This window comes from Hyperoodon ampullatus, assembly GCF_949752795.1.
Source record: "Hyperoodon ampullatus genome assembly, chromosome: 9".
In the NCBI taxonomy this organism is placed as follows: domain Eukaryota; kingdom Metazoa; phylum Chordata; class Mammalia; order Artiodactyla; family Ziphiidae; genus Hyperoodon; species Hyperoodon ampullatus.
The window spans coordinates 49,473,356-49,498,402 of record NC_136922.1 but is presented as its reverse complement, the minus strand read 5'-3'; the positions used below and the strand labels follow the sequence as shown (position 1 = coordinate 49,498,402).

Sequence of the window (25,047 nt, the reverse complement as noted above, 5' to 3'; positions counted from 1 at the left end):
TCAAATTTATGGTAGCAAAAAGACCCCCACTGTGATCAATTCAAATCCACTTACATGTGGAGTCGATACCTACTTTATGTCATGCCCTCCACTTTGTGCTTATATTAGGAAATAGCTTCCTAACTGGTCTCCCTGCCTCAATTCTCTACACTGTTGAGTCATTGTAAGTACTTTTCCAGTTTACTATTTGTAAAGATTACTTATTTGCTCTCAGTGTCACCTTGAGCAAATTACCTGACTTTCTTGGCTTAAGTTTCCCCACTCATAAAATGATAATCATACCTAGCTCACATGCTTATTGTATTAAATGAGTAAGTGTATTTAAAACACTTAGAGTTTTAAAACTGTGTACTATATAAAAAATACTCAATAAATATTAAAGTAGTAGTAGAATTAGTAGTATTAGTAGTTGCAGAGTATGACTCCCAGAGTGAAGTCTAAAATCATTAGCCTGTACTCAGTGACTTCTCTGAGGATGCCCTGAGGCATCTGCAGCCCTTTTATCTTTTTCATCTCTTCTCATCACCTGCCTCCCAGCCAGGTGCTATAACCTACTGTCTCCTGAATTTGTTCTCCACTGCATTAGTCAAGAAAACTTTACCCCTGGCTACCTTAAGGAAAAAGGGAAATTTATTCGAGAGCTACTAGGGTACTCAGGGAATCCACGGAAGAGATGAAGAACGGGGACTCTGGAGTATAAATCTGGGCAGCTTGAGGGGCTTCACCAATAAGATGCTGTCATAAGCTGAGTTCTGTGTCTCGGTTCAAAAGTTACAGTAGCCAAGTTAGAGAATGTGATTGCCCCAGCTGGGTCAGGTATGAACCCTGCAATGAATTAATTGTCCCTGGGAAGTTAGACACCTGTGTACTGAGGTAATCTCCAAAGATTGGGAGAATCACTGTGAACCAGGCAGACACCCAAGAGAGATTTCCTGCATCAATATTTGTACCCTCCTCTATACTCTCCTCTCACTTCTCTCCTAATCACCTAGCCACTTAACAGGGCCCAATCAAGTCTCATTTCTTCTCAGAAGTCCTTTCCAATATCTCTCCCTACCATACCCCATTCCAACTAAAGTAGTTATTTTCTCCTCTGTGCTTTGATAGAACTTTTGTATCTCCATCTTAGCATGTTCTGCTTTTATATTTGTGTTGTAGTTATTCATACATGTGTCTCACCTCCCTCTGCTAAGTGATGAGCTCCTACAAAGCAAAGCATGTTACTGTTGAAATTCGTGTCCCACATCTTACCTGGCACCAGTGCCTCTCATATGCATGGTGGGGAGGGGGCACTTGACGCATGCCACAGTGGGCCGGAAGGGACATGGTCTTTGAAACCAAATAGACTTCAAGCAGGGTCTCACTTTATCATTTATTAGCAACTTAACTTGGAACAAGTTCCTTACCCAGGGACCCTTGGCTTCTTTGTCTGTAAAAGTGGGAAAACCATTGCTTACTTTAGAGAATTGTAAGGATCAAACGAGTGAACATGTTTCCCCAGCCCAGTGTCTGGCACATAATGGCACTTAAAACATGTTGGTTCCTTCCTCGCCAATAAATGTCAGATTTTATTTCTTTATAAGAAAAAGCAGCTTGAGAGCAGATCTGGTAATTTCCGGGTAAAATTCTCCTAGGTTAAATATTAGATAATTCAGCCCCGTTAGTAATCACAAACTTCCTAGTAGTTAATATTCCCTTTAAGATAATAATTTTAACCTTTAAAGTTTAAATAATCGTGCAGAGATTTACTACTTCTTATTGGAAAATAAGAAAATATGATTAGTCATGTTCAAACAAACATACTAGAGGAGACTTTGAAATCACAAACACTTTCAAGAGATAAGAGTTAATCAGTATCTTTAGGCCTTTTGATCCTAGTTATAGATATTTCACCAAAAGCATTTCACTGGTATTTTACAGAAATTCTCCCTGTTTTCTAAAGGAGTTTTAAACCCAATAATGTAAAATATTTTTTTAATGAAAAAAGAAGAACTGCAAGTGGGAGCCAGCGATGAGACCCAGATGTGAAGCTGTGGGATATTATTCCAGACACATCTGGCTGTCCATTGACCACTATGGTAGTGGTGTTGATGTTTATAGAGTTGCCTTTTCACATGTGACATAGTTAAACTTCAGATGGACAGTCTGGAGACTTCTGCGTTTATCTGGATGTTAGTTTCTTTGAATGGGCTTCGAATCAAAGGCCTTTCTTAACAGGCCTTTGATTCATCCGCTAAGGAGTGTTTTCTAATAAAGAATGATTACTTTCCCCTGGTGGCCACATACGTGTGTGTAGTTGTAGGTTTATACTTTCTCTGTACCAACAGGCAAGTTGTAACTCTCTGCAGCTTTCTTAAGTTGAGGGAGCTCAAAGAATGACTACAATCACATAGAAGACTTAGGTTTAATTATTTTTGATAGAAAAGAAGTTGATGTTCAAAGTTATACAGACAATCTTATGTTAAATATATGCAGTGTAGTGAAAAAGAAGGAAAAAATTACCTGTGAGCAAAGACTGATATGATCTGCTATAATCCTGATGCTATTTTTAACGGAGCTGCCTTATGGGAATCCCAGGTAGGAATGACATTTTCATGAAATGTACTCTAACTCATAAATACCTGCCACAAGATTCAGCCTCAGTTTATTTATAACACTCAGCATAGAGTTCATGTATGGTGAGTAGGTATTTGTACTCATTGTAGAGTCCTCTTTGTTATTTTACTACTTGTGTTTCTTTTACTTGAGCTTTTAATTGTTGGCGTTATTTAACAACAAAGGATTAAAGATAAGGCCTTGCCACTGAGCACAGGGTTACTAACATAAGAAAGAGCATTTGTTTTTTTTTGTTTTGTTTTTTTTTTTTTTTTGTGTGTGGTATGTGGGCCTCTCACTGTTGTGGCTTCTCCCATTGCGGAGCACAGGCTCCGGACGCACAGGCCCAGCGGCCATGGCTCACGGGCCCAGCTGCTCCGCGGCATGTGGGATCTTCCCAGACCGGGGCACGAACCCGTTTCCCCTGCATCGGCAGGCGGACTCTCAACCACTGCGCCACCAAGGAAGCCCAGAGCATTTGTAATTCAACAGATTTTGGCACAAGTTTATTGTGCTAGGACTTACTATACTCTGGATTCAGAGGTCAATAAAAACAAGTCCCTATACTCAAAGAGCTTACAATCTAGTAATAGACATAGACCAGGAAAAGCCATAATACAGTTTGACAGGTGCTCTAATAGGGGGACACATAATTGCTAAGGGAGCTGATGAGAGGCAAGGAGGGGTGGTGGATAGTTAGATAGGATTGTCTGGAGGACTTGATGCCTGCATCGAGTCTTAACGAATAAATTAATGGTATAACCAACACAGAAGAGACATTCCAATGAGAGTGAGTATCAGACTCATGGTACAGAGGCTGTACCTATGAACCTCAGAACTAGCCCAGTGAGTCTGGGTCATAGAGTGGGGTTGGGAGGAGGGAGGGAAGGTTGTAAGAGATTAAGCAGAGAAAGTAGAAAATAACAGATCATGAAGGATCCTATATGACCTGGATTTTATCGTGAAAGTAATGATGAGCCATTAAAATATTTTAAGCAGAGGAGTAACTTAGCCAAATGTATGTTTTGTAAAATCATATTGACAAAGGATGAAGAGTGGGGTAGGTGAGGGTAGGGCATGGCAAGCCTGGAAGCAGGAAGCCATTTAGAAAACTGTTGTCTTCATCCAGACAAGAAATTCATTTAGGAGCCCTCTGATCTTAAGGATAGAAAGAAAACATGCATTTGAATTACCATTGAGGAAGTAGTGAAACACAGTATATGAAGATGAGAAAGAGGGAGGAGTAAAAAATGAACGTGGAGTGTCTGGCCTGGACAGCTAGGTAATGTCAGTTCAAAGCACTAAAGGGATAAATGTTGGAAGAGGGAATGTTGAAAGAGCAGTAGGTTTTTGTAGAAGGCAACAAGCTCGCTCTCCTATGCATTGCATCTGACGTGTCTATGGACAGCCTTGAGAAGTCCCCAGTAGCTGTAAAATCTGCACCTCAGAGAGAAATCAAGCCTAGAGATAAAGATTTGAACATTGTCAATATATTAATGCTTATTAAAGCTATTGATGAGTTCACCCAGGGACAGTGTGTCGATAGAGACAAATAAGGGCAGAAAACAGCCCCCTTGAAATATAGGTAATAGAAGAAACTGTAGGGACTGAAAAGAGTGGTTTGGAAGAAGATCAGGAGAGAAAGATGTCATGGAAGCCAACATAGGAGAAAGGAGGGAGTAGCCCAGATGTCATATAACCCAGAGAGATCCAGCAGTGCATGCAGTTTAGTAGGCATTGGTGACTATGGCAGCACACGTGGAACGTTTGTTGGGAGTAGAAACCAGATTGCAGTGGGTTGAGACGTGAAGTTGGTATTAAGTATGCCACAACTTAAAAAGAAAGTGCCATTTAAAGTATGTAATATAGCATGTGTCTGTTGGAATAAGAATGTTTTCCTTGGGTTGTCATCTTGGCATAAGCCATCCTTGTGATCTCTTCCATCCAGTACCCTGAGCTGATGGTCGCTTCCTACAACAACAACGAAGATGCTCCCCATGAACCAGATGGAGTGGCCTTGGTTTGGAACATGAAGTTTAAGAAAACCACACCAGAATATGTCTTCCACTGTCAGGTAGGAGTCAGCAATGTAAAAAAAAACTTACATCTCCTCCTAGACCAAATAATAGTTCATGCTGCCTCGCATCTGTTTTATGTGGAGAAGAAGAACTGAGTTTAAAAATGGACTTGTTGACAATTTTGGAAAATTCCCCCACAGTAACCTAATGTCTGGGGAAAGTGGCAACCCTCTCCAAACAGTTCAGAAGCCTAGTTGGGGACTGTGTGTCATTTTCTTTCCATTTAAAACAGCCCCCATGAGAATGAGTTTATAAAGACCTCGCACTTAGGAAGAAATCCGGGTGTACCACTTCCTCTGCTTAGCAGGAACATATGCTTGCCCACCCTCGTGGAAACCCTCAAAACAGTACTATTTCAAGTTCCCTCCTCTCTCTGAAATGCAGTTCAATGGGATTTCGCCAATTTTAAGTTTACGGGCGCCATCTTGCTTTACAGGTAATAATACTTTTGTAGCCAGTTTAGGGTAAGGTTTATCACTATCTTTCTTGAATTGTTGAGAATATAGATACTGTTTCCGGTTTGCAATTAGTCTGGGATATTTTACTGCTTATATCTGCTGACACATTGGTCTTCTCTTCCATTCAGCCCAATACAGGCTGAAATTATGTCACAGTTGCACACACTCGGCTTTGCCCTGTTGCCATGACTCTGCTGAAATAATAGGCCTTGGTAGTGGCCAATACACCAACCCCTTTATTAATGCCCCTCTCCTGTGATTACGCACAGGAAAATGCAAACAAACAGTTTAGCTCAAAGTTTCGATTCCTTAAATATTACGATTCAGAGGTCCTGAGTGGCAGATAACTCTGAAAACAAATACATTAGTTGAAGAGGGTTGGTAAACCTGTTGATATTTGGAAGCTTAGTGCCATTTTATATCTAAGAGCTGTGTATCTTTTTGAACTAAAATATGTTTAGACTTTAGAACATTATCAGATATAATTTGGGGAACAAGAGCTGCTGGAGTAAAAGTCCCAGCTTCAACCTGATTGAGTAACCGCTAACTCTTACCATGTTTTTCTAATTTGCTATCTTAAAAACAAGAAGTCCTGGTCTGCATAGTAAATAACCTTTATTTTTTGAACCTTTGAAATAAGAACAGTTTTTTCTTTCTTTTTTTTTAGATTATCAAATTTGTCAGTCTGATATGCTCTTTCTGTAAACATAGAAGCACAAAATCCTAATTTTATTCAGTTTAAAGAGTTTTGCTGAATTACCAAGAAAATGCTAAAAGGATTATGGGATAAGCAGAAGCACATTTTTTGAAAAACAGTGCCATTTAAGCTATTTTGATATTGTATAAAGCATATATTGAATTTTTTTAAATTTAAGAAGTGACACTATATTGTTTTGGTCGAAGTACATAATGTTTATCATAATTTAAATATTTTATTATATTAACTGACGAAAGATAGCCTGTGGTAATAACAATTTGATAATGTGCTTAATATTCACAACATTGCACAGCAACAGGTCAGTAGGAACTAATAATGCTGAGTGAAGAGGCAAATTCCAAAAGTCTTTGGAATTAACTGGAATTTTCAAATTATCTGTTTTATCACACAATGGTTAATACAAGTATTGACTGAAAGGAGCATTCTTTCATCTCCTGGTATCTTTGGGATCATTTACTAAAAGCTTCACCAAAATGCATTTAACCTTATTTTTAGTTGCCCCCTTAAATGCTCCAATATATGTGTTTTAGAAGATATACCCTTGATTTTTTTTTTTTTTAAGTCAGAAGTACTCTGAATATCCTAACAAAAGATGCTGACTAAACTATCTCTGTATTCCCCAGATTCCTACAATTATCTTCACTTCATCTGGTGACCAGAAGCAGCTGGGGGTTCTAAACTCTACTAGCATTCTCACTGAGAAAGGGGAGAATTCTAATACTTTTAAATTTTGGGGTTAAGTGACATGTGCAAAAGAACAGTCTACTGATTTAAATGTTAATCACATCTAAAGACCTTCACACCAACATTTAGACTTGTATTTGACCAAAAAACTAGGTACTGTAGCCTAGCCAAGTTGACACATAAAATTAACCATCATACCTGGATTTCACCTCAGAGCAATCCAGGAAACTAATACCTTTCACAACTCCTAAAGTCCTACTGATTTCAGATCACTTTGGGCTAATAAGCAAATATACCTAGTGTGATCAACTTTGAAATTATTAGACCTTGAGTGAGAGCTTTCCTAAGAGGTGAGAAAAAAACACTAATTTGAGGACATGGGGAATGTCTCTGTGACATTGATCTCTGAAATTAAAAAAGATATTAACATGTTTTAAGAATCTCCATTCATTGTGGTAAGCTCGCATTGCTCCCCAGATGAGAAACTGTGGCTCAGAGAGGCCATGAACCCGGGCAGGTGCCTGTAAATGGCAAAGCCAGGATTGAAGTCAGCTCATATTTACTCTGAAGCCTGTGTATTGCCTCCTGCTGCACTAGTCAGGAATTCAGCCAGTTAACACCACGCGGGTGTGTGGCATGGGGGTCTGGGGAGAAGTGAAGAGAGAGAAAAATGGAACAGAGGTGTGTTTTCCATCTTACTTGATCATTGCAATCACCTGGGCGACTTTAAGACCTCCTGATGCCTGCTTTTCATCCAGAGATTCTGATTTAGTTAATCTGGGACACAGTCTGGTCATTTTTAAAGGCTCCTAAGTGAGTTGAAGATGCAGCAATAGTTACAAACCACTGGAATGTAGAGAAGAGATGAAGAAAGGGGATGATAGGTGATGAAACCAGTTGGCTTCTTTATTTGGAAGTATGGCCACCATTCCTTTTTCCCCTTTGGCCCAAACTAGAGTGGCGTTTTTTTGCCTTTGTTACTCTGACGCCCTCCCACCTGACCCTATTTGAGAAATTTCCTACCAACTCCCTTCCCCTTCCCACTTCACCTCACCTGGAGGGGGTGGAGACTTCACGCCCCACCCCTCCTCCCACACACACTTATTTCCTTGAGCTCACTTATTAGTGGGATCGGCTTCTGTGGTGGTCAGAAGACCCAGAGTTGTTTTTCCAGGAGTGGACTCAAGACTCCATTGAACACGACACAACGTGCATTGGACAGTGCCATTTCTTTTGGGATAATGACACACCTTGCTGTAGTTGATCTCCGTGAAATTCGGATCACCTCCAGGTAAACACCAGTGGCTGCCAAAAGAAAACAAAAGTGCCGTGATACTGAGTATGACTGAGCTGTTGGGAGACCAAAGCAGGGGTGACTTAGGCAGCCAGGGAAGGTGTCGGTGACTTAGTGGATGGAGGTGAGGTGGAGGGAAAAAGTAGTAAGGGCAGTTTGGCTACCATACGCTAACCATGGTAGTGTAGGGGGGGATTTGGAGAGCCCACAGAATTAAAGTACACATGAGAAAAACCAGAACTGCCGCTCACTGACTTATCACTTTTCTTCTTGTATCCTTCCTGTTCGTTGGTGAAGCTTATTTACTACAATTGGTCCTTTCCAGACATTATCTCACTGAAATTGGGTAGAATGAATGTGCTTCCACATTCTCCTATGATGTTCCAATAATTTCAAAATTAGTTTTCTTAGTAAGAAAGAGGACTGGAGGTAAGGAGCTACGGGTGCCTTATGATGACTGTACTTTTATCATTTTGGAATAATCACATTAGCTAGCCATTTCTTGCTGATCTCTTGATTCTTCATATTTTTCGCAAGTGTATAGTTGCAAACAAATCCTATGGCTCAGAAAAGCATCGTTTCAGGCCCTAGAAAACAAATGCACAAGACGCAGCTATCAGTTCCGTTTTCCTTTGCAAAGACTGACAGGCTTTTAGCTTAATGGTAAAAAGATTGCAGGAGGGGAAGGCTCCTCTCTCTCTACTGAGAATATAGCAAGGCCAAGTACCTTCCACTTTCGTGGGCAGTTTTCTGTCTTTACTAAACTGAATGTTTAGTGTGGGCTCTGGTCCTGCATTTTCTATTTTCATTTCAATGAGAGCCATCCGTACTTGGAAAACATCGGCAACTCTGCATAGAAATCAGCCACTCAGCCCCACCGCACCATCTGGCAGTGCTCCTGCTGTCTTCTGTAGTGGCTTCCACACACTGTCATTAGATTATGTGTCTGACCACCCTGCATTGCTTACCCTGGTGTGGTCTTTCTCTTTTAAATGCAATGAATAGAATCAGAAATATATATCTTAGAATTATCTGCATTGAGGTAAGTGGAAAAGCTATATTTAGAGGCTTGGCTTGGTCAGAGGTTTTTATTTTTACTTTTATTTTTTTCCTGATTTGGTTTCTTTGTTCTTGGCATTCTCTTTTTGAGGATTATCTGACAATGACCTGAAACTGACACAGACCTGAAGCTCTCCTGATTTCTAGGGGGGAAAGCAGAATGTGAAGTGAACTAACCTCATTTGAGCCAGTGTTTAAAATCCTCAGCTGACTTTTCCCCCCATGTGTGGCTTCGCTTCTCATTAAGATTCTATAAAGGTTACAGGTGAGATTGCAGCTACAGCTTTAGCCATCCAGGGCTCGGTTTTGTGTGTGAGGTTCCTGCTGACCTCATCATCCCCACCCTCGCTGTGAGGAGTGATGGGGACACAGGAGAGAATGTGGGCTGCTGGTGAGGGGACGGGACAGAAAGGCAGGACTGGCAGCTCTGTTCCTAGCTGACCACACTGCTGAGTGACCCTGGGACAGTCGTTGAGGCATTGTTGTCGTGTCGTGGAGAGAAGACTTCCCCTGGTCTCTGGTGGAACTGTGAGGTTTATTGCATTAAACTTGATTTCTTCTCCCATCAATTTTTGTTCCTCCCCCGGCTCAGACTGTGGGCTATAATCTAAATGAACAAAACAGCTATGGACACAAAGATATAAATTAAATGAATTTTCCTAGGTATATTATGACCAGAGAAGTGTTAGAATCTGACTTGAGGATTCTTTTTTAATTAAAGGACAGGTAACTTCCTTACGGCCTGAGTGATTTTTTTTTTTTTTTTTTAAGAAGTCATTTTCTAAGCTTTTCTCTTCAATGTGGCAAGGAGTGGTTACTCAGTAGAGGTCAGAAAAGAGAAGGGATGAATGAATAGAAAGTTCTTTGACAACTAGGGTTATGTATTCAATATGAGTTCCTGGGATGACAAAGTGAGGGCACATAATAGGTGCTTAGTAATTGGAGAACAAACTCTACAGACAAGGACGTGCTAAGTAATGTAAGACCTAGTTTTCAAAGGCAGTGCTGGGTGGACTGCAGGATGGAGAAACCCAAAAGAGGAAACCTCACTGTTGTTGTATAGATTGTGATACACATTTCAAAGTGCACAATTATGGATAATTAAGGAATACATGCAACATAAAGGTAGAATTAAACTCTTACATAAAAGATGCAGATTATATGGATCAGACAAAAATAGCAGCACAGCAGGGCTATTTTGCGTCTTTAGGAAAAAAGAAAAGGGAGTTTACACGTACATGCTGAAATGAAACGCAGACACTCGGAAACACTTTTTTTTATGCCGATTGAGTATGACTGGTCCGACGAACGAGGCTTGAGCTAGACACTGATTGTTATTAAATCAAACAGCAGGAACTTCTTTTTCTGTTTTGGCCGAGGAAGCTGGAAGCAGAGAAACTGCCTTGCCAGCTCTCATTCTTTATCTGCCTGCTTTCTAGAATCTTCTCCAAAAATTAAGAAGCAAAACTGATCATTGGGATACATCTAGGGAGATAAGAGTTAGCAGCAGGATTACAGCCAAGAGATTGTATCAGAGACGATTCCTCATCTGGAAATAGCAATGAGGGAGCTGTGTACGTGACACGTGACCAAGTGAGCTATTAGATGCAGGGGATGCCATGAGAGTCTACCTTCGAACACACATTGTTTTTAAATTCAAGCTGAAGTTTAACATTATTACAAAGCTACCTAAGACTTAAGAGCATTTGGTCTGCACCATTCATGTGCAAAGAAGTTGGAGGCACAGAACCCAACATTGAAGATTTTATTCAGTTCCTTAAATACCCTTCCCTCCTCTTGCCATGCCCTGTGCTAAAACGGCCTGAACTGGGCTTTCTGTGGTTGTGCTTCATCAAGGAATTGCCCAGTAATTGTTGGTGCTGTGCACTGAGCTCCAGACAACAGCATGAGCAAGGTTTCCAGCCTGTCACTCCCCTTGTCCTCACCACCCTGCTACCTGGCCATTCACTGAGGTCACAAGAGCTTGGTCTAAGGGAAATGGGTGTTTTCAGGGGTCTGGGTTGAATACCAATGGGGTTCTCCTTACCTCTTAGGATTATTGTGAGGATGAAAGAGATAATATAGGTGTATGAGTCTGCTCAGGCTGCCATAACAGAATATCATAGACTGGGTGGCCTAAACAACAGAAAATAATTTTCTGACAGTTCTGGAGCTGGTAAGTTCAAGATCAAGGTGCCAGCCATTTTGGTTTCTGGTAAGGACTCTCTCCCTGGCTTACAGACTACTGCCTTTTAGGTATGTCCTCACATGAAGATAAGAGAGTGAGCTCTTCTGATGTCTTAATACCATCACAGGGGCTTCACCCTCATGATCTCATCTAAACCTAATTACCTCCCAGAGGCCCCATCTCCAAATACCATCACATTGGGCGTTAAGGGAACATAATTCTGTGTGTAGCAATAGGTGAACATACTTTGAAAAGATAAAAGTATTCTCTTTACATTTGGTTGTTTCCCTATTATCACATTTTAGTCCATCCCATGGAAGGAAGCTTAAACTTTGGTATTCTTATTTTCCTTGCTTGAGTATTTTGCAAAGAAATTTCACCTAACTTAGATTCATTCATTCAACAGACATTTATGGGGTACCCAGTATGGCCAGGTCCTCACAGCAACAATAGGCTAGAGCTGAGAAGAGGCTGTCCCCTCTCCACAAGAACTCTTCAGTTTGCCCCCATCCCTGCCATGCCCCAGTTGCCATCACCTGGCCAGTTCCTCTCTCATTGGTTAGATCCCTATGTGTGCTTTTTTTTTTTTTTTTTTTTTGCGGTACGCGGGCCTCTCACTGTTGTGACCTCTCCTGTTGCAGAGCACAGGCTCTGGACGCGCAGGCTTAGCAGCCATGGCTCATGGGCCCAGCCGCTCCACGGCATGTGGGATCTTCCCGAACCGGGGCACGAACCCATGTCCCCAGCATCGGCAGGCGGACTCTCAACCACTGCGCCACCAGGGAAGCCCCCTGTGTGTGCTTTTTAATACGTAAATGACAAGTGAAGAGGAAACCTGAGGCAATTCCGAAGTTCTATCTTCCCAGTCAAACTTTTGTTTCATAACTAAATGATGATGAGATATTTACTGAGTCCTAGGAGGCAGTTAAGCACATAGTGGATAAGAGTGGGCTAGAGGGCCATACAGCCTGGGATTGTAATTTGGGTCCCACCACTTAGAAGCTGTATAACTTTGGGCAAGTCATACACGAGTGTCAAATAAATGAATACGTATAAAGCATTTAGTGTCAGGCACAGAGTAAGTAACCAGTAATTGTCAGCTACAGTTATCTACTATGCAGACTGTAATTCAAAATATGTAACAACCTGTATGGCATTGTCCAGGCAGCATGGATTAGGGCCCCCTTTGTGTCAAGCATTCCATCTTTAGTGGCTGAGTGGGGGAGGTCATGACTGGAGGGTGCAGGGTGACCGGCAGCAGAGGAGCACTGGGAGGATGTGCGGAAAAGCATTTTTCTAACAAGTACAAAATAATCTCGATATTTTGATAACTGGTACTGGTGTATTGGTACACATGGCTGAAGTAGTATCCTTGCTTTTCTGCTTCCACCGTGTACTGGGTACAGATGCATTTGCTTCCGTGGCTTAATTACTTACACTGATTGATTGCCTCAGGCACAGGCTTTATAACGGAACCCACTGGTCTCCAACATAGCTCATATGGCTGCACTGAATTCTGTATAGACTCGCTGGCCATTTGCCATGCTGGACTCACTCTGTAGACCCTGAAGCAAGAGTAAGGAAGAGGGGGCTGACCGATGTTCTACCTTCAGCTAAGACTAGATTAGCATCTCTGTTAAGAGCTATCTCTCCTAAAGACTTGGATCCAGGCCCCCCAGGTGGGGATTCCATCTTCCATCCTCTGAAATCTCAGATTGTGCTTTTCCTTTATCCTACAACATTTTAGGCAGGAGCAGGTTTAAATTATACCAGGTGGCCTAAAAGGAAAGAGAAGTCTCAGAAAGGCAGCCCTGTCCCTCAGAGGTGTGGGTGTGGAGGAACCCATTCCAGGAAAGGAAACAGAAGCCAGGAGTGGACTGTCGTGGTACCCCAGATCATGTTAGCATCTGCCAGGAGTGTTCTAGGATGCCACCACCTCTGAGTGAGTGCCTGTGCATTGCTTTGGCGTCTTTACATTCTAGGCACAGACTCACTCTGGACTTCAGGCCATCTATTTCTAAAGAATAGATATTTTTCCCCTTTATAAACTTGACCAAAACCTTCTACTTTGTGTCTGTGTCTAATTTATTTCAGACAGTGGCTCAGCAAAAAAGCTGACCCTTCCATTCTTTAACTTTTGAAATTATTTGAAAGCATTATTATCAAAGAGAATTTGTGGAAGGAGAATCATCATCCTTACTTCTGGGGAAAGTTTTTTTTAACCTTTGTTGTGACAAGTGGTCCACCCTTTGCTTTTAGCATGCTTACATCTGATTTATAATTTTTTTTAATAAATTTATTTTGCCTGCGTTGGGTCTTCATTGCTGCGTGCAGGCTTTCTCTAGTTGCAGCGAGCAGGGGCTACTCTTCGTTGTGGTGCGTGGGCTTCTCATTGCGGTGGCTTCTCTTGCTGTGGAGCACGGGCTCTAGGCACACAGGCTTCAGTAGTTGTGGCACATGAGCTAGAGCGCAGGCTCAGTAGTTGTGGTACATGGGCTTAGTTGTTCCGTGGCATGTGGGATCTTCCCAGACCAGGGATCGAACCCATGTCCCCTGCATTGGCAGGCAGATTCTTAAGCACTGCACCACCAGGGAAGTCCCTGACTTATAATTTTTAAATGATGTGTTCATTAGTAGCCAAAGAATTAAACGAGATACTGCTTTTCTTAGGCGAAAGATTTAGCTTGGTCAGTTTTTAATTGTAATCTCCTCATAAATGCATTGAGTTTGTTACATGCTACAAATCATTTTTGCCATAATCATTTTATATTTATACTTTTTGTAGCTGCTCTTCTCTAAAGATAAGTTTTCTCCTTTTGACTTGTTTTAAAAAGTATTTCCAGCATCTATGTACAATAAGGTGTGTTCTTTGCTTCTGGGTAACGTTGTCTAGCATTATGTTGAATAGTTGAAGTTAAATTTATTCCTTATACAAAAAAACCCCTATATTTCTTTAAAATAAGTTTGTTTTAAATATGGTCTTCTGGAAAGAGAAAGGGACAAGAGCAAAAAGTGTCTGCACGCACACACCCAAGACTCTAAAATCCTAGTCAAAAGCTATATTTTATAAAAGAGAATTATAGTAATGTTGATGGTTTGCCAAAACCTCAAGCAGTGACAAAATCCACAGAGTGTCCTGGAAGGGATGCCTTTGCAAAACCATGCCTCTCCAGATGGTTTGGATTAGAGATGTTTAAAAACACATGGCAGCATTAGTTTGGTTTAGAATTCATAGTTAATTCAGTAGATAAAATAATGCAAATTTGAAACCCTAGCCTGTGTATCAGAAAAATCATCAAATCTTATGATTGCTCTTAGGGGAGGTTGGTATGTGATGTGTTGATTTTTTAAATGATCTAATTGAAATAATAAAATTAAGAAGGAGTAAAAAGATTGAAAATACAAGAGTCTAAGTAAAAACTTTTCTTCTCTGCAGAATATTTATTCCTTTAAGCTGTCATATCCAATCAATTTGTATGGGATTCGACAGCCAATTGTCATTTCCTGAGATAAACTATGTAAAGAGGTTGTGTTACAGAGGCAGCATGAAAAAAAAATGGAAAAAATAATTCCAGAGCATGATGCAGAGAAAGACCAGAATGTCCTTAGAGTCCACAAAGTGTGGCCAGGATCCCCTTACCTTGCTAAGAATAACAGATAAGCAGCTTATGCACAGGTTTTCCCTTGGGCTTACTCAGCTTTTCCCCCTGCATGTGCTATTTCTAAAGGAAAGTACTCTTGGTCTACATTTTAGTAAAGTATTTTGCTGTATATGTGGTTTTTAATCTTGGTAGGGGCTCTGTGTGAACAGTCATGTCACACACTGTGTTCTCTGGCATGAGATGTGTAACAGTTACCCCAGGGCCCCAAAAGCCTCCATCACTAAAAACCCGGCTCCTACTGTCCCCTTCCTTATGTCTAAAATCAGAAGTATCCCACCCTCTGATCCCACAGCTGGGCAGCCGGCAAACAACTTCTGGAAAAGAACTTCTGTGTGGGAATGAAATTCATTTAGTGATGTCTGTTACCATGTGTGCTACCTGCAGCACAAATAAAAGCATTCAGCTGTGTTAAAATTGGCACTAGAAGAATGTTCATCCAAGAGCCTTTCAGAAAATACGGGATGAAGATTCTACAAAAATAGAGCCAGAAGTTTTGAAACAACATTTGATGGGCTCCTAAGGGCTTGCCCTTAAAGGGGGCACAGTGTTTCATTCCCCCAGAAAGGAACACATTTTGGCATTTTCTAGGTATAAAAACTAGAATTGTGGCTTTTAATGTCTGGAAAGAGCTCCACAATCAAAGCAAATGTGCTCCTTTAGCCGCAAAGTACACACACACACACACACACACACACTCACACTACACACACTACACTACACACACATACAAAGAAAAATATCGGGGAGAGTGGGCAGGTCCCGTGAACAGAATCTGTGTGGGCTCATGGAGATTTTCACAATTAATTTAACTTTGTTTTAGCAACAGAGACATTGTATTAGCCAATCTTAACTACTGATCCAGAGTTCTGCGTCCATACTCACTTAATATTTGGAACCAGAGATTGTATTTCTGTTTCATCTTCTAATAGTTTTTTAAATAGCTGGGGTTTGCCTTTCCATTTCAGTCCAGTTACCATTATAAGATAGGCTAACCATGTTCTGCTGTATTGGGTGGGGAGGGGATTGGTTTTTGTTTTTCATTTTGTTTTTCGGGTGTTTGTTTCTCATGAGTTAATATTTTGTCCACGAGACCTATCAATATGTAGAAATGTAGAATCTCAGGGTTTGGAGATACCTTCATGGTTTTCTGGACCAGCCACCTATTCATGCCTGAATTCTCTTGAATGATTCCTTTTTCCCCTGCCAAGTCATCGTCTTGCCTTGCTTGAACATGGCTCTGCTCCTGACCCAGGGCAGATCGCCCCGTCTCTGGCCAGTGCTGCAGTTTCCCAGTGAGCTTGCGGCAGAATGACTTTCCACCCTAAAGGACAGCTCCTCACAGACAGGCAAAATCACCTTGGAATGTCAAGGGGAGCAAGTCCGGGGGCAGGGCAGCAGGCTTTGGGTTGCCTTGGGAGTGGGAAAGCACTTAAATACAATACTGCCTGTTCTCCCCCTGCCCCAACCTCCTCATGTGTCTCTCCATCTTTGTCCTCACCTGCTTCCTTTTACATCATGTCATCAAAGGCATTGACAACACGTGTCAATCTTATTGCCATTAAAATTCTTGAAAAGACTTCCCTTTGGAGGAAGGTGCTTAGGAAAAGCTCTGCCTGCTGCCCACCAACCTGGTTGTACCTGCGCTCTACCTCCTTCCACCTCCCCCACCTGCCAAGCCACACTTCTGATCATGCCCTATACCTGTTTCATGGCACTTTCTTTTTTTTTTTTTTTTTTTTTTGCGGTACGCGGGCCTCTCACTGTTGTGGCCTCTCCCATTGCGGAGCACAGGCTCCGGACGCGCAGGCTCAGCGGCCATGGCTCACGGACCCAGCCGCTCCGTGGCATGTGGGATCTTCCCGGACCGGGGCACGAACCCGTGTCCCCTGCATCGACAGGCGAACTCTCAACCACTGCGCCACCAGGGAAGCCCCATGGCACTTTCTTTAATATGGTCAAATTGTGAGGACTTGCTAAATTTCAGAACTGGGTTTCACCTGATTTTCCCCTTTAAATAGTGAAAGCTGCTGTGACAGGCTTAACACAAACCTCCTGCCTTCAGAACATTACAATATGTTCTCCCCTTTGTAAGAGGGACATTTGAGCCAAGTTCTGTAAAACATCACCAATTCGGACAGCTTGGAGAAAGGAGGCCAGTTCTTAAATCAGATATGGCTTGCTAGAGGAGACCTGGATAACTAGATGAATTTTTTGAAAAGTAAATAATCATACCCGTCAAACTATCCTTTGTACAAATAGTAATTTTCATATATATTAGGTCCTCTGATATGATATCTGCTGATTTGGGACATTGTTACTCTTGGTGTTAATATATTTCTGTATGTGATAACCTGAACTAGTAAACAAACATTGGGGGCCTGATTGCTTTAATGAACAGTTAAAAAGGTTTTGTCGTTTGTATATGATGGTTTATAATGGACACATATGAAATGCTTGAGGGACTTAGAAACTGTTTATTACCCCACACTATTCATTTCATTAGCAAGTAGTATTTTTCATAGACAGTATAAAGGGAAACCAGTTAGCCTCTATTATCCTGTAATAATTTCACAGCTAGTTAGGTGGTTCTTGTGTTCTAGAAACAATGTCTTCTCAGACCCATATTATTTCAAAACCCTTATGGATATGTTGTCCATATCATGGAAACTTATCCTTAGAGACCCAAGACTGTTGAATCTTGCCTATCAGTGGAATGAATGCAACCCATAAGTATCTTATGTTGCTGCTGTCAACTTCAGAACTCCTCTACAGCAAGGAAGGATATAAATGAGCAAGTAAATCATATATTGCTATTCTACATAGTTCCCACTGATAACCTTTAATGAGTATAGATGTGGCTACTTCATATCAATAATGTTTGGGAGCATAATTCTGAGAAAGCAGAGAGCTGCAAAATATGGTACATTGGGGAGAATGAAAGTGCAGAAATAGGGCAAGTCTTTTTGTTGTTACCTGCAGAATACAATTTGCCACACCCCTCGGTTGATGGCAGGTCAGCCCAAAGAAAAGCACTCTAAGCATCTGTACAGCATTTTTTTCTTTTTAAAGACCAGTGGATTTTTGCTGCCTAGTTCACATGCATCAAGGTAAGAAAGATGATCCCTTGGAAAACAGGCAATATCAGTTAAAACAAAGTTTGGTATAAATGCTAAGACCTATATTAGAATTTTTTTATGCCCAAAGCCTGATTACTTGGAGCCTGAATTCTATTCTCTCTCTCTGGCAGTGAGCCTGAGGGGCCACGATCCATTTCACTAGTTCAGCTAGTTCAGTTACCACCTGTGTTCCAACAGTGAAGTCAGACCGAGAGGAAAGGCAGCTCGCTGGGCTGCTCAGATCCATATCCACTCAAGCTGTTCTATTTATTATTCCACTAGGGAATGCTCTGCCCTTGAAGGCTGATCCGATGAGGGTGGGATCGCAGGCAGCAGGTATGCCATGAACAACAAACCCATATTTTTAACATATGTTTAATTTGAGTAACTCTCCTCCTTTAAAATACCTCTTGATTTTAAATCCACATCCTGATTTGCCCACTCTTGTTACCATTTTCTGCTGCCTGTTCTGAATTAATCCTTTGAGGTGGTCATTCCCCGGAAAGAAAAAAGGAAAATGAGAACAGAGATGCAAAGTTGGGAATGTGAATGAAAGAGAATGGCAGAGGGAAAGGGATCATTAAGTAGAGTCTGTTTTCATGAGCTAGGTTTTCTTTGAGCTGTGGAAGACGAGAGGTAGAGGAAGAAGAGAAATACAAGGAAAAGGCACTCAAAAGGTTATCCGTTAATATCCCTACTGAAGAATGGAAATCATTTTTTGCAATAGAGCTCAATTTACAAAGATTATTTTCATTCTCTGTCGTACTTCATCTCAAAGAATTGATATAATCTAAAAAGTGGTTAAAATTATTAAAATAGTTTCCATAGCAGAAAATTAAATGATTTTACTAACTGTCAAAGTCAGTGTTTAAACTGAGATAATTTGAATTATATTTTATATAGTGATCATGTCACTGGGATGTCTAAACATTCTTTGTAAAAGTAATAATCCCTGATTCTGATTTTTCTTCAACAGAAAACTGACTAAAGGTTAGAAATATTAGCCACCAACTGCTGTTATTTGTAAAACCTGCAGAGAAGGCTGCTTTTCTTGAGGAATTCTGAGTTAATAATTCCCAGGTGAAGAATGTATTTTAACCCTTTAAGGAGCCTTTCTACTTTTTTCTCAGGTATATTTTCAGATCATGAAGCTTCTTCAAATACTTGATTTAGATTATATTTTAAAGTGCAATAGCAATATCTTATGCTATTAAATATATTATAAAGTAGCAATATATTATGTTGCTTGATGTCATCAAATTCATTGTCCCTATTTCTGTGTATCAATTCATCTATCTACCTATCAAATCTCAGGTTTTCCCAAGCCACACCAGACTGGTTAAATGAGGTCTTGTTTATAGTATAAACTGTATTTCTATAATTCTCATCCCATCTGCAATTTGAGATTTCCAGGTTCTTCAAATTCTCTCACTTTTTTTCTGGAAGCTTCTAGAGGTTGCAAGTATGTGCATGAATAAGGTTCCACGGACTGCCTGTGACGCTGAAGGCAGCTGGCTGGAGCTCCAGCACCCAGGCGCCACCACCTTCCCCTATACTCTGACCCCATCAAACATCTCAGGGGTTGCCCTCACTCCCTCCAGCACGAGCTTCACAACCATGTGCTGGTTTCTATGCTGCAGCATCATTGTTGCTGCCATGCTTCAGGGCCCTGAACAGTCCAGTGACTTCTAGAACTGAAGCCTGTCAGGTCAGGGCATGTTCCATAAAGAAGGAGACAGAATGACTTTCTCCCCTAAGTGTGTATTCTTTGTGTCAAGGAAGCCTAAATAAGGCAAGCTGATACCCCATTCTCTCCAAAGTTCCTCATACATACAGTCTTTATATTTTACCAGTAACACCCTAATGCCTATAGAGTTCTGGTGAACCTGTCCCCACTAATCTGCTATTCACAACTACCCAAATGGTGAACACTGCTTAGGCTGAAACCTGACTACCTGTTTAATTTTATTTCAAGTTTGAAATACGGTCATCTTTACTTCAATGATAGGACAGTCTGCATTTTTATGCAGAAGAATTCAACAGACACTTATCATGCCTAGCACCGTGTAACCTGCCTATGAGGAATTTATCCCTCTTCGCCTGGATCACAAGCAAAAGTGAGTGATCTGAGGTCATTGCAATCTACAAAACTGAAATAATTGGTGCATATTTTACTCAGAACACTCCCACCGTGGTGTCACCTGACTTAAGACTTAGTGTGAAAGGTTGAAAGTGGAGTGGAGATAGGAATGGTTAGGTTAGTTTGTGGAAAAGGCCTTTGGAAATCTGAGCTAGCTCGCCTGAGGAGGGAGGCGACCTCACATGAAGAATACCTACCTCCTACCTCAAGATCCTGCAGATGGTTTGGGGATGGTTGGTGAACCACAGGTATTCCTAAGGCTGGTTCCTATTAGACAGGGAAAGCTAGAAGCCTCGCTTTTCCTCATCCTTGCTGAGGAATGAAACCAATAAAGTCAGTTACTATTTAGACAAGTGAGTGAGTGCTGTTCATTTGGGAGAGAATGTTCCTGGGGAGGGACTGACCAATAGAGGCCACTGAATGGCTTTTGGGGGCAGGGGGAGGGCACAGCTAGAGAGTAGTTCAAGTAACGCAAGAATCAGTGGCAACTCTGTTAACATCATTTAAGTTAAATCTACCTAAATCAAAATCATAAGGAAAACCTTGCCTTTGCATATAAATATATGTGTATATATATATTTTTGCATATATACATGTGTGTATATGTATATATACACAGTCATTCCACAAATAAAAATGTGTAGTTCAAAATCTGGCACAATGAACTCCCTACACAAGACTGAATTCTATAGAAGAAAAATTCCTAAGAGAAGTTTGTATTGCCAGATGCTTGGCATCATGTAGTCAAAACATTTTGAATGTGTTTTAAAATAGTCTTCCAGATGTGTGACAACTTGTTGCTAGCTATATAGCCCTTGTCTACATTTTGGAGGGGTGTGTGTGTGTGTGTGTGTGTGTAAAACTGAGGTAGTTTATTCAAATTATACAGGAAAATGAAACTCTTATTGCCTCTTTGGTCTGATTGCCTTGGAAGAAAGTAGTTTAATTTTTTTTTTTTTTTTTGGCATTTCAACCAATTTCTTCAACTCTGCATTTGACCTGGCAAATGTAGACACAGAACTTTCCACAGTACCTTGTATTTGCCATATGAAAGGTATTATTGCTACCAAGTTATGACATTTTCGGACTCTAAAGCAGCTATTTAGAAATTCAGCTTTATTTTGTGTTTGTCTTGCTTCTTGAGAGTAAATGTATATCAGTTTTCCCAGTTTCTTTGCATTTTAAAGCTCGTGTTTAAGAATATGGAATGAAATAAGGAAAAAAGAAAATGCATTACAGATTGGTTTACCTTTGAACTAGATTTTCCCATAGAAATTCACATTCTTCAGTGAGAGCTATGTGCTGTTAAACCCACCTCCGGAGGTTTACGTGTGCAAACAGTAGGTGCTAAATCTTTTTTTAAATTAATTAATTAATTAATTTTTGGTTGCATTGGGTCTTCGTTGCTGCGCCAGGGCTTTCTCTAGTTGCGGTGAGCGGGCGTCTCATTGCGGTGGCTTCTCTTGTTGCGGAGCACGGGCTCTCGGCGCGCGGGCTTCAGTAGTTGTGGCTCACAGGCTCTAGAGCTCAGGCTCAGCAGTTGTGGTGCACGGGCTTAGTTGCTTCGTGGCATGTGGGATCTTCCAGACCAGGGCTCGAACCCGTGTCCCCTGCATTGGCAGGCAGATTGTTAACCACTGAGCCACCAGGGAAGTCCTGGTGCTAAATCTTTAATGACCTGCTGGAACTGCAGGAAAAATTGCTCAGGAGAATTTGTGTCTTGTGAGTATTGTACAGTTATTTCCTCTAGGCCACAGAAAGACATTCTGTTTGTACTTAAGATAATCAGTAAGTAAACCTGTGGACTTTGTCTTTGATATAATTTGGTATCTTTGCCAGGTTTAAAAGAAGAGAATGCCTGGGGTATCAAATTCTGAAGTGTTGTTTCACGTCAATCTAGTTCTCAATACTTATCTTTCTATCAACATGCTCAAGTACAGTGTTTGATTTCCAATTATTCCCAATTACTCTTTAACACCAGTTATATATGATACATGGATAGAACTGGGAATAGGGCAAATATTGAGTTGTCATCTCTTTCTGAATGCTACAATTAAGTTAAAGATGACAGGGTTTCTGTAATTGTTTTGATTAAGAACTGGTAAAAGTTTGCCCAAGTGATACAGACTAATAGGCATAAAATGTCAGTTGCTTTAAAACAATTGAAAAACTTCAAAATGAAAATATGTAATTGTCCATCACTCAAGTTCCTTTAGATTACCTGCCAAAATCACCCTGAAACTTGACCTGCATTGGGGGAGGAGGGTTGGGTGACAGTTGGAGGTAGATTATTGTCATATTTTTAATGCCGTGAGGACAAATTTGAAAAAGTTTTGACAGACGGTGTCTGAATCTTGATATGATGGCTGGTAGCACCTCTAGTGGGAGAGTAGTTCATTGATCGTGACTTAGATTTGAAGGATTCATTTTGGAGGAAGAAGATGTGTGACTCAGGGTGTTAATAATGACAGCTTGGGTTTCTCCTGGTAGGATTCCAGTATGCTCTGTGCATCTTTACTCCTGCCTGAAGATTACCACCTCCTCTTTTTTGTTGGTTGATCTGTCTGAAATGGTAATTGGAGAAAGGAGTTCAGTATGAAATGGGATGCAAGGGAAGTGGAAAGGCTATATCTTTGTGTGACAGTGAGCCATTCACGTAACTTGGTTGGAAAAATCTGTCACAACAGATTATGTTCTGTCTACCAGGTGAAAGAGAGTTGGATAGAACCACAGTACACTTTTACAGCCAAAACAGGGTGAAGTGCACATAAACTTGAATGAGTATGAAGGTTGCGTGTCTGGGAGGGGTCAGATATGTCCAGTATACCTGTGACCGTGACTTTGGCTAGTGCTGAGCCATGGAAATTAGCTAACCTTATAAATAATTCAAAGTGTTTAGCTTGCCATTTTCTCAAAATATTTACAAGTTGATCAAATATTTATTGAACAATGGGGTAGGCAGAATAATGGCTACCTACCTTCTAATACCAGGAAACTGAGTGTGTTACCTCACATGGCAAAAGGGATTTTGCAGATGTGATAAATTAAGGCTCTTAAGAAGGGGAGATTGTCCTGGATTATCTGGATGTGCCCAGTGTAATCACAGGGGTCCTTATAAATGAAAGAGGGAGGCAGGAGAGTCAGACTTAGAAGGAAATGTGATGATGGAAGGAGAATCAAAGTGATGAGATGTGAGCAAGACTCAACGAGCCATTGCTGCTTTGAAGGTGGAAGGTGGCCATGAGCCAAAGAATGAGGCTGCCTCTGGAAGCTGGAAAGATGGCAAGGAAACTGCTTCTCCCCTAGAGCCTCCAGAGAGGAATGCAGCCCTGCCTCCCCCTCAATTTTAGTCCCAACCTCCAGAACTCTAAAATAATAAATTGGTATTGTTTTAAGCCACTCAATGTGGGATAGTTTGTTACAGCAGCAATGGGAAACAAGTACAAATACCTCCTAGTCCTCAGGAAGTGCCTTGGGCACAAAGCACAACACAGAAAAGAGAAGCACATCCCCTGCCCTTGGGAGTGAAGCTTACAAGTTCAACATGCCCATTTTATTTTGCCCATGAAGAAATGAAGCCTGATAGAATTAACGTGATTTTCACAGAAAATCATCTTGATTACCAGTCCATGGATCTTTACACAACAACATCTGTATCCTATGAATAGGAAAAAAGCAATCCCATCCTGCCCCTCCCACACAAGTTTTGTGTGTTACCCTAAAGGCTGCTGTCCTCTGACCAGCACAACAAACCATTTAACCCCAATCTAATCTCTTGTATTTGTGAAGGATCTTCTATAGAATAACAGTCCTGCTTTTGCATTCTGAAGAGCTGGGACTCTCTAAAGTCAGGAAATGAAGTGGAGGTGGCCTTTTCTCTAAGGCAGTGGTTGCTAACCTAAATGAGGAAACTACTTCCGAAAGGAGGTGAGTCACGCAGCTATAGTCCCAGGCCCTGCTAGAACTTGAGTTTCCTGACCCCTTTTTCAGTCTCTGCCCATTTTCCTTAGACTCTAGGGTGCCTAGATCCAGCTGCTTTTTGAGAATCTGAACTATGAATCGAGTCTATTTCACTAACCGACTTCCCAGCACACTGTGTGGATTACAAAAGGAAATTAACATAGAAAAACCATTTGGAAAGGAAAGGAGCTCTTGCTGCAGTGTTTGGAGGGTCTCACTGTTGGTGTCATGTTCAAGCGTAATAGACAGCCAACAACTGTGGATCTAATCAAATGGGGCCAGAAGCACATAACTTTTCGCGTGGAGGAGCTATAAGAAGCATTCTCGAGTTTTGGAGTGGTGCATGTGAAAGGAATCAGGCGAAAAGCATTCAAAGGGAGCTGGAAAATCAGGCTTAGAGATCTTGTTTTTCAGGTCTGTTATAGTCACTTTGTGAAGCACTGCAGACAATTCATTATAATTTATCACACTGATACTCTTAGATTGGATGAAGCCCAAACACAACTGAGTTAGATGCATATTAAATTACCTCTTACTTAAAAGGAGGGTGGTCTCACCAGGGCAGGATGGAGTTCATTAGCAGCCTGAGAAGCTTTTCTTAACTCTTCATTATCTGGTTTCATATTGTTCCTGGTTCTCCAGGACCATGGGACACCTTTCCTTTTTCAACTCTTGGAAAAGTACACTGGGTACTGTGTGAATCTTAGAGCCACCGGTTCCCAAGATAAAATACTCATCATCACAAGTCTGTAAACAAAACTCAGATTACTATGAAAACTGCTCCTATTCATTACATAAAGAAGTCATTTCTTTTTTTCCTTTTTAGGGAAAAGGAAAAAAAATACTGTCCTTGTGTATTTTTATTTACACATTCCATTGTGATAGTTGACTGACACACACATTGAGTGTCCTCTGACATATGTGTTTGAGAAGTATGATCACATTTCCTCTAGCTGACCAGCACTATCACCCATAGAATTCAGTGAAGGACAAGGTTCAGACAGAATTCTAGTGACAGAAGGCTTTGACTGTGCCTCCAGATTCTTTTTCCAGAACTGAGAACTTCAAACTCCATGTAAATGGCCTTTAATTTGT

General features: G+C 41.1%; 1 protein-coding gene across 1 annotated transcript in view; it reads left to right on the top strand.

The window, feature by feature from the left end:
* The window catches only part of DYNC1I1 (dynein cytoplasmic 1 intermediate chain 1), a gene marked incomplete at its 3' end in the record, with an annotated part of 339,428 nt that overhangs the window by 212,632 nt on the left and 101,749 nt on the right, over positions 1-25,047 (top strand). Inside the window, exon 10 of the mRNA XM_079712020.1 lies at positions 4,544-4,669. Coding sequence (XP_079568146.1) covers positions 4,544-4,669 — 126 coding nt within the window. The remainder of the gene's footprint in view (positions 1-4,543; positions 4,670-25,047) is intronic.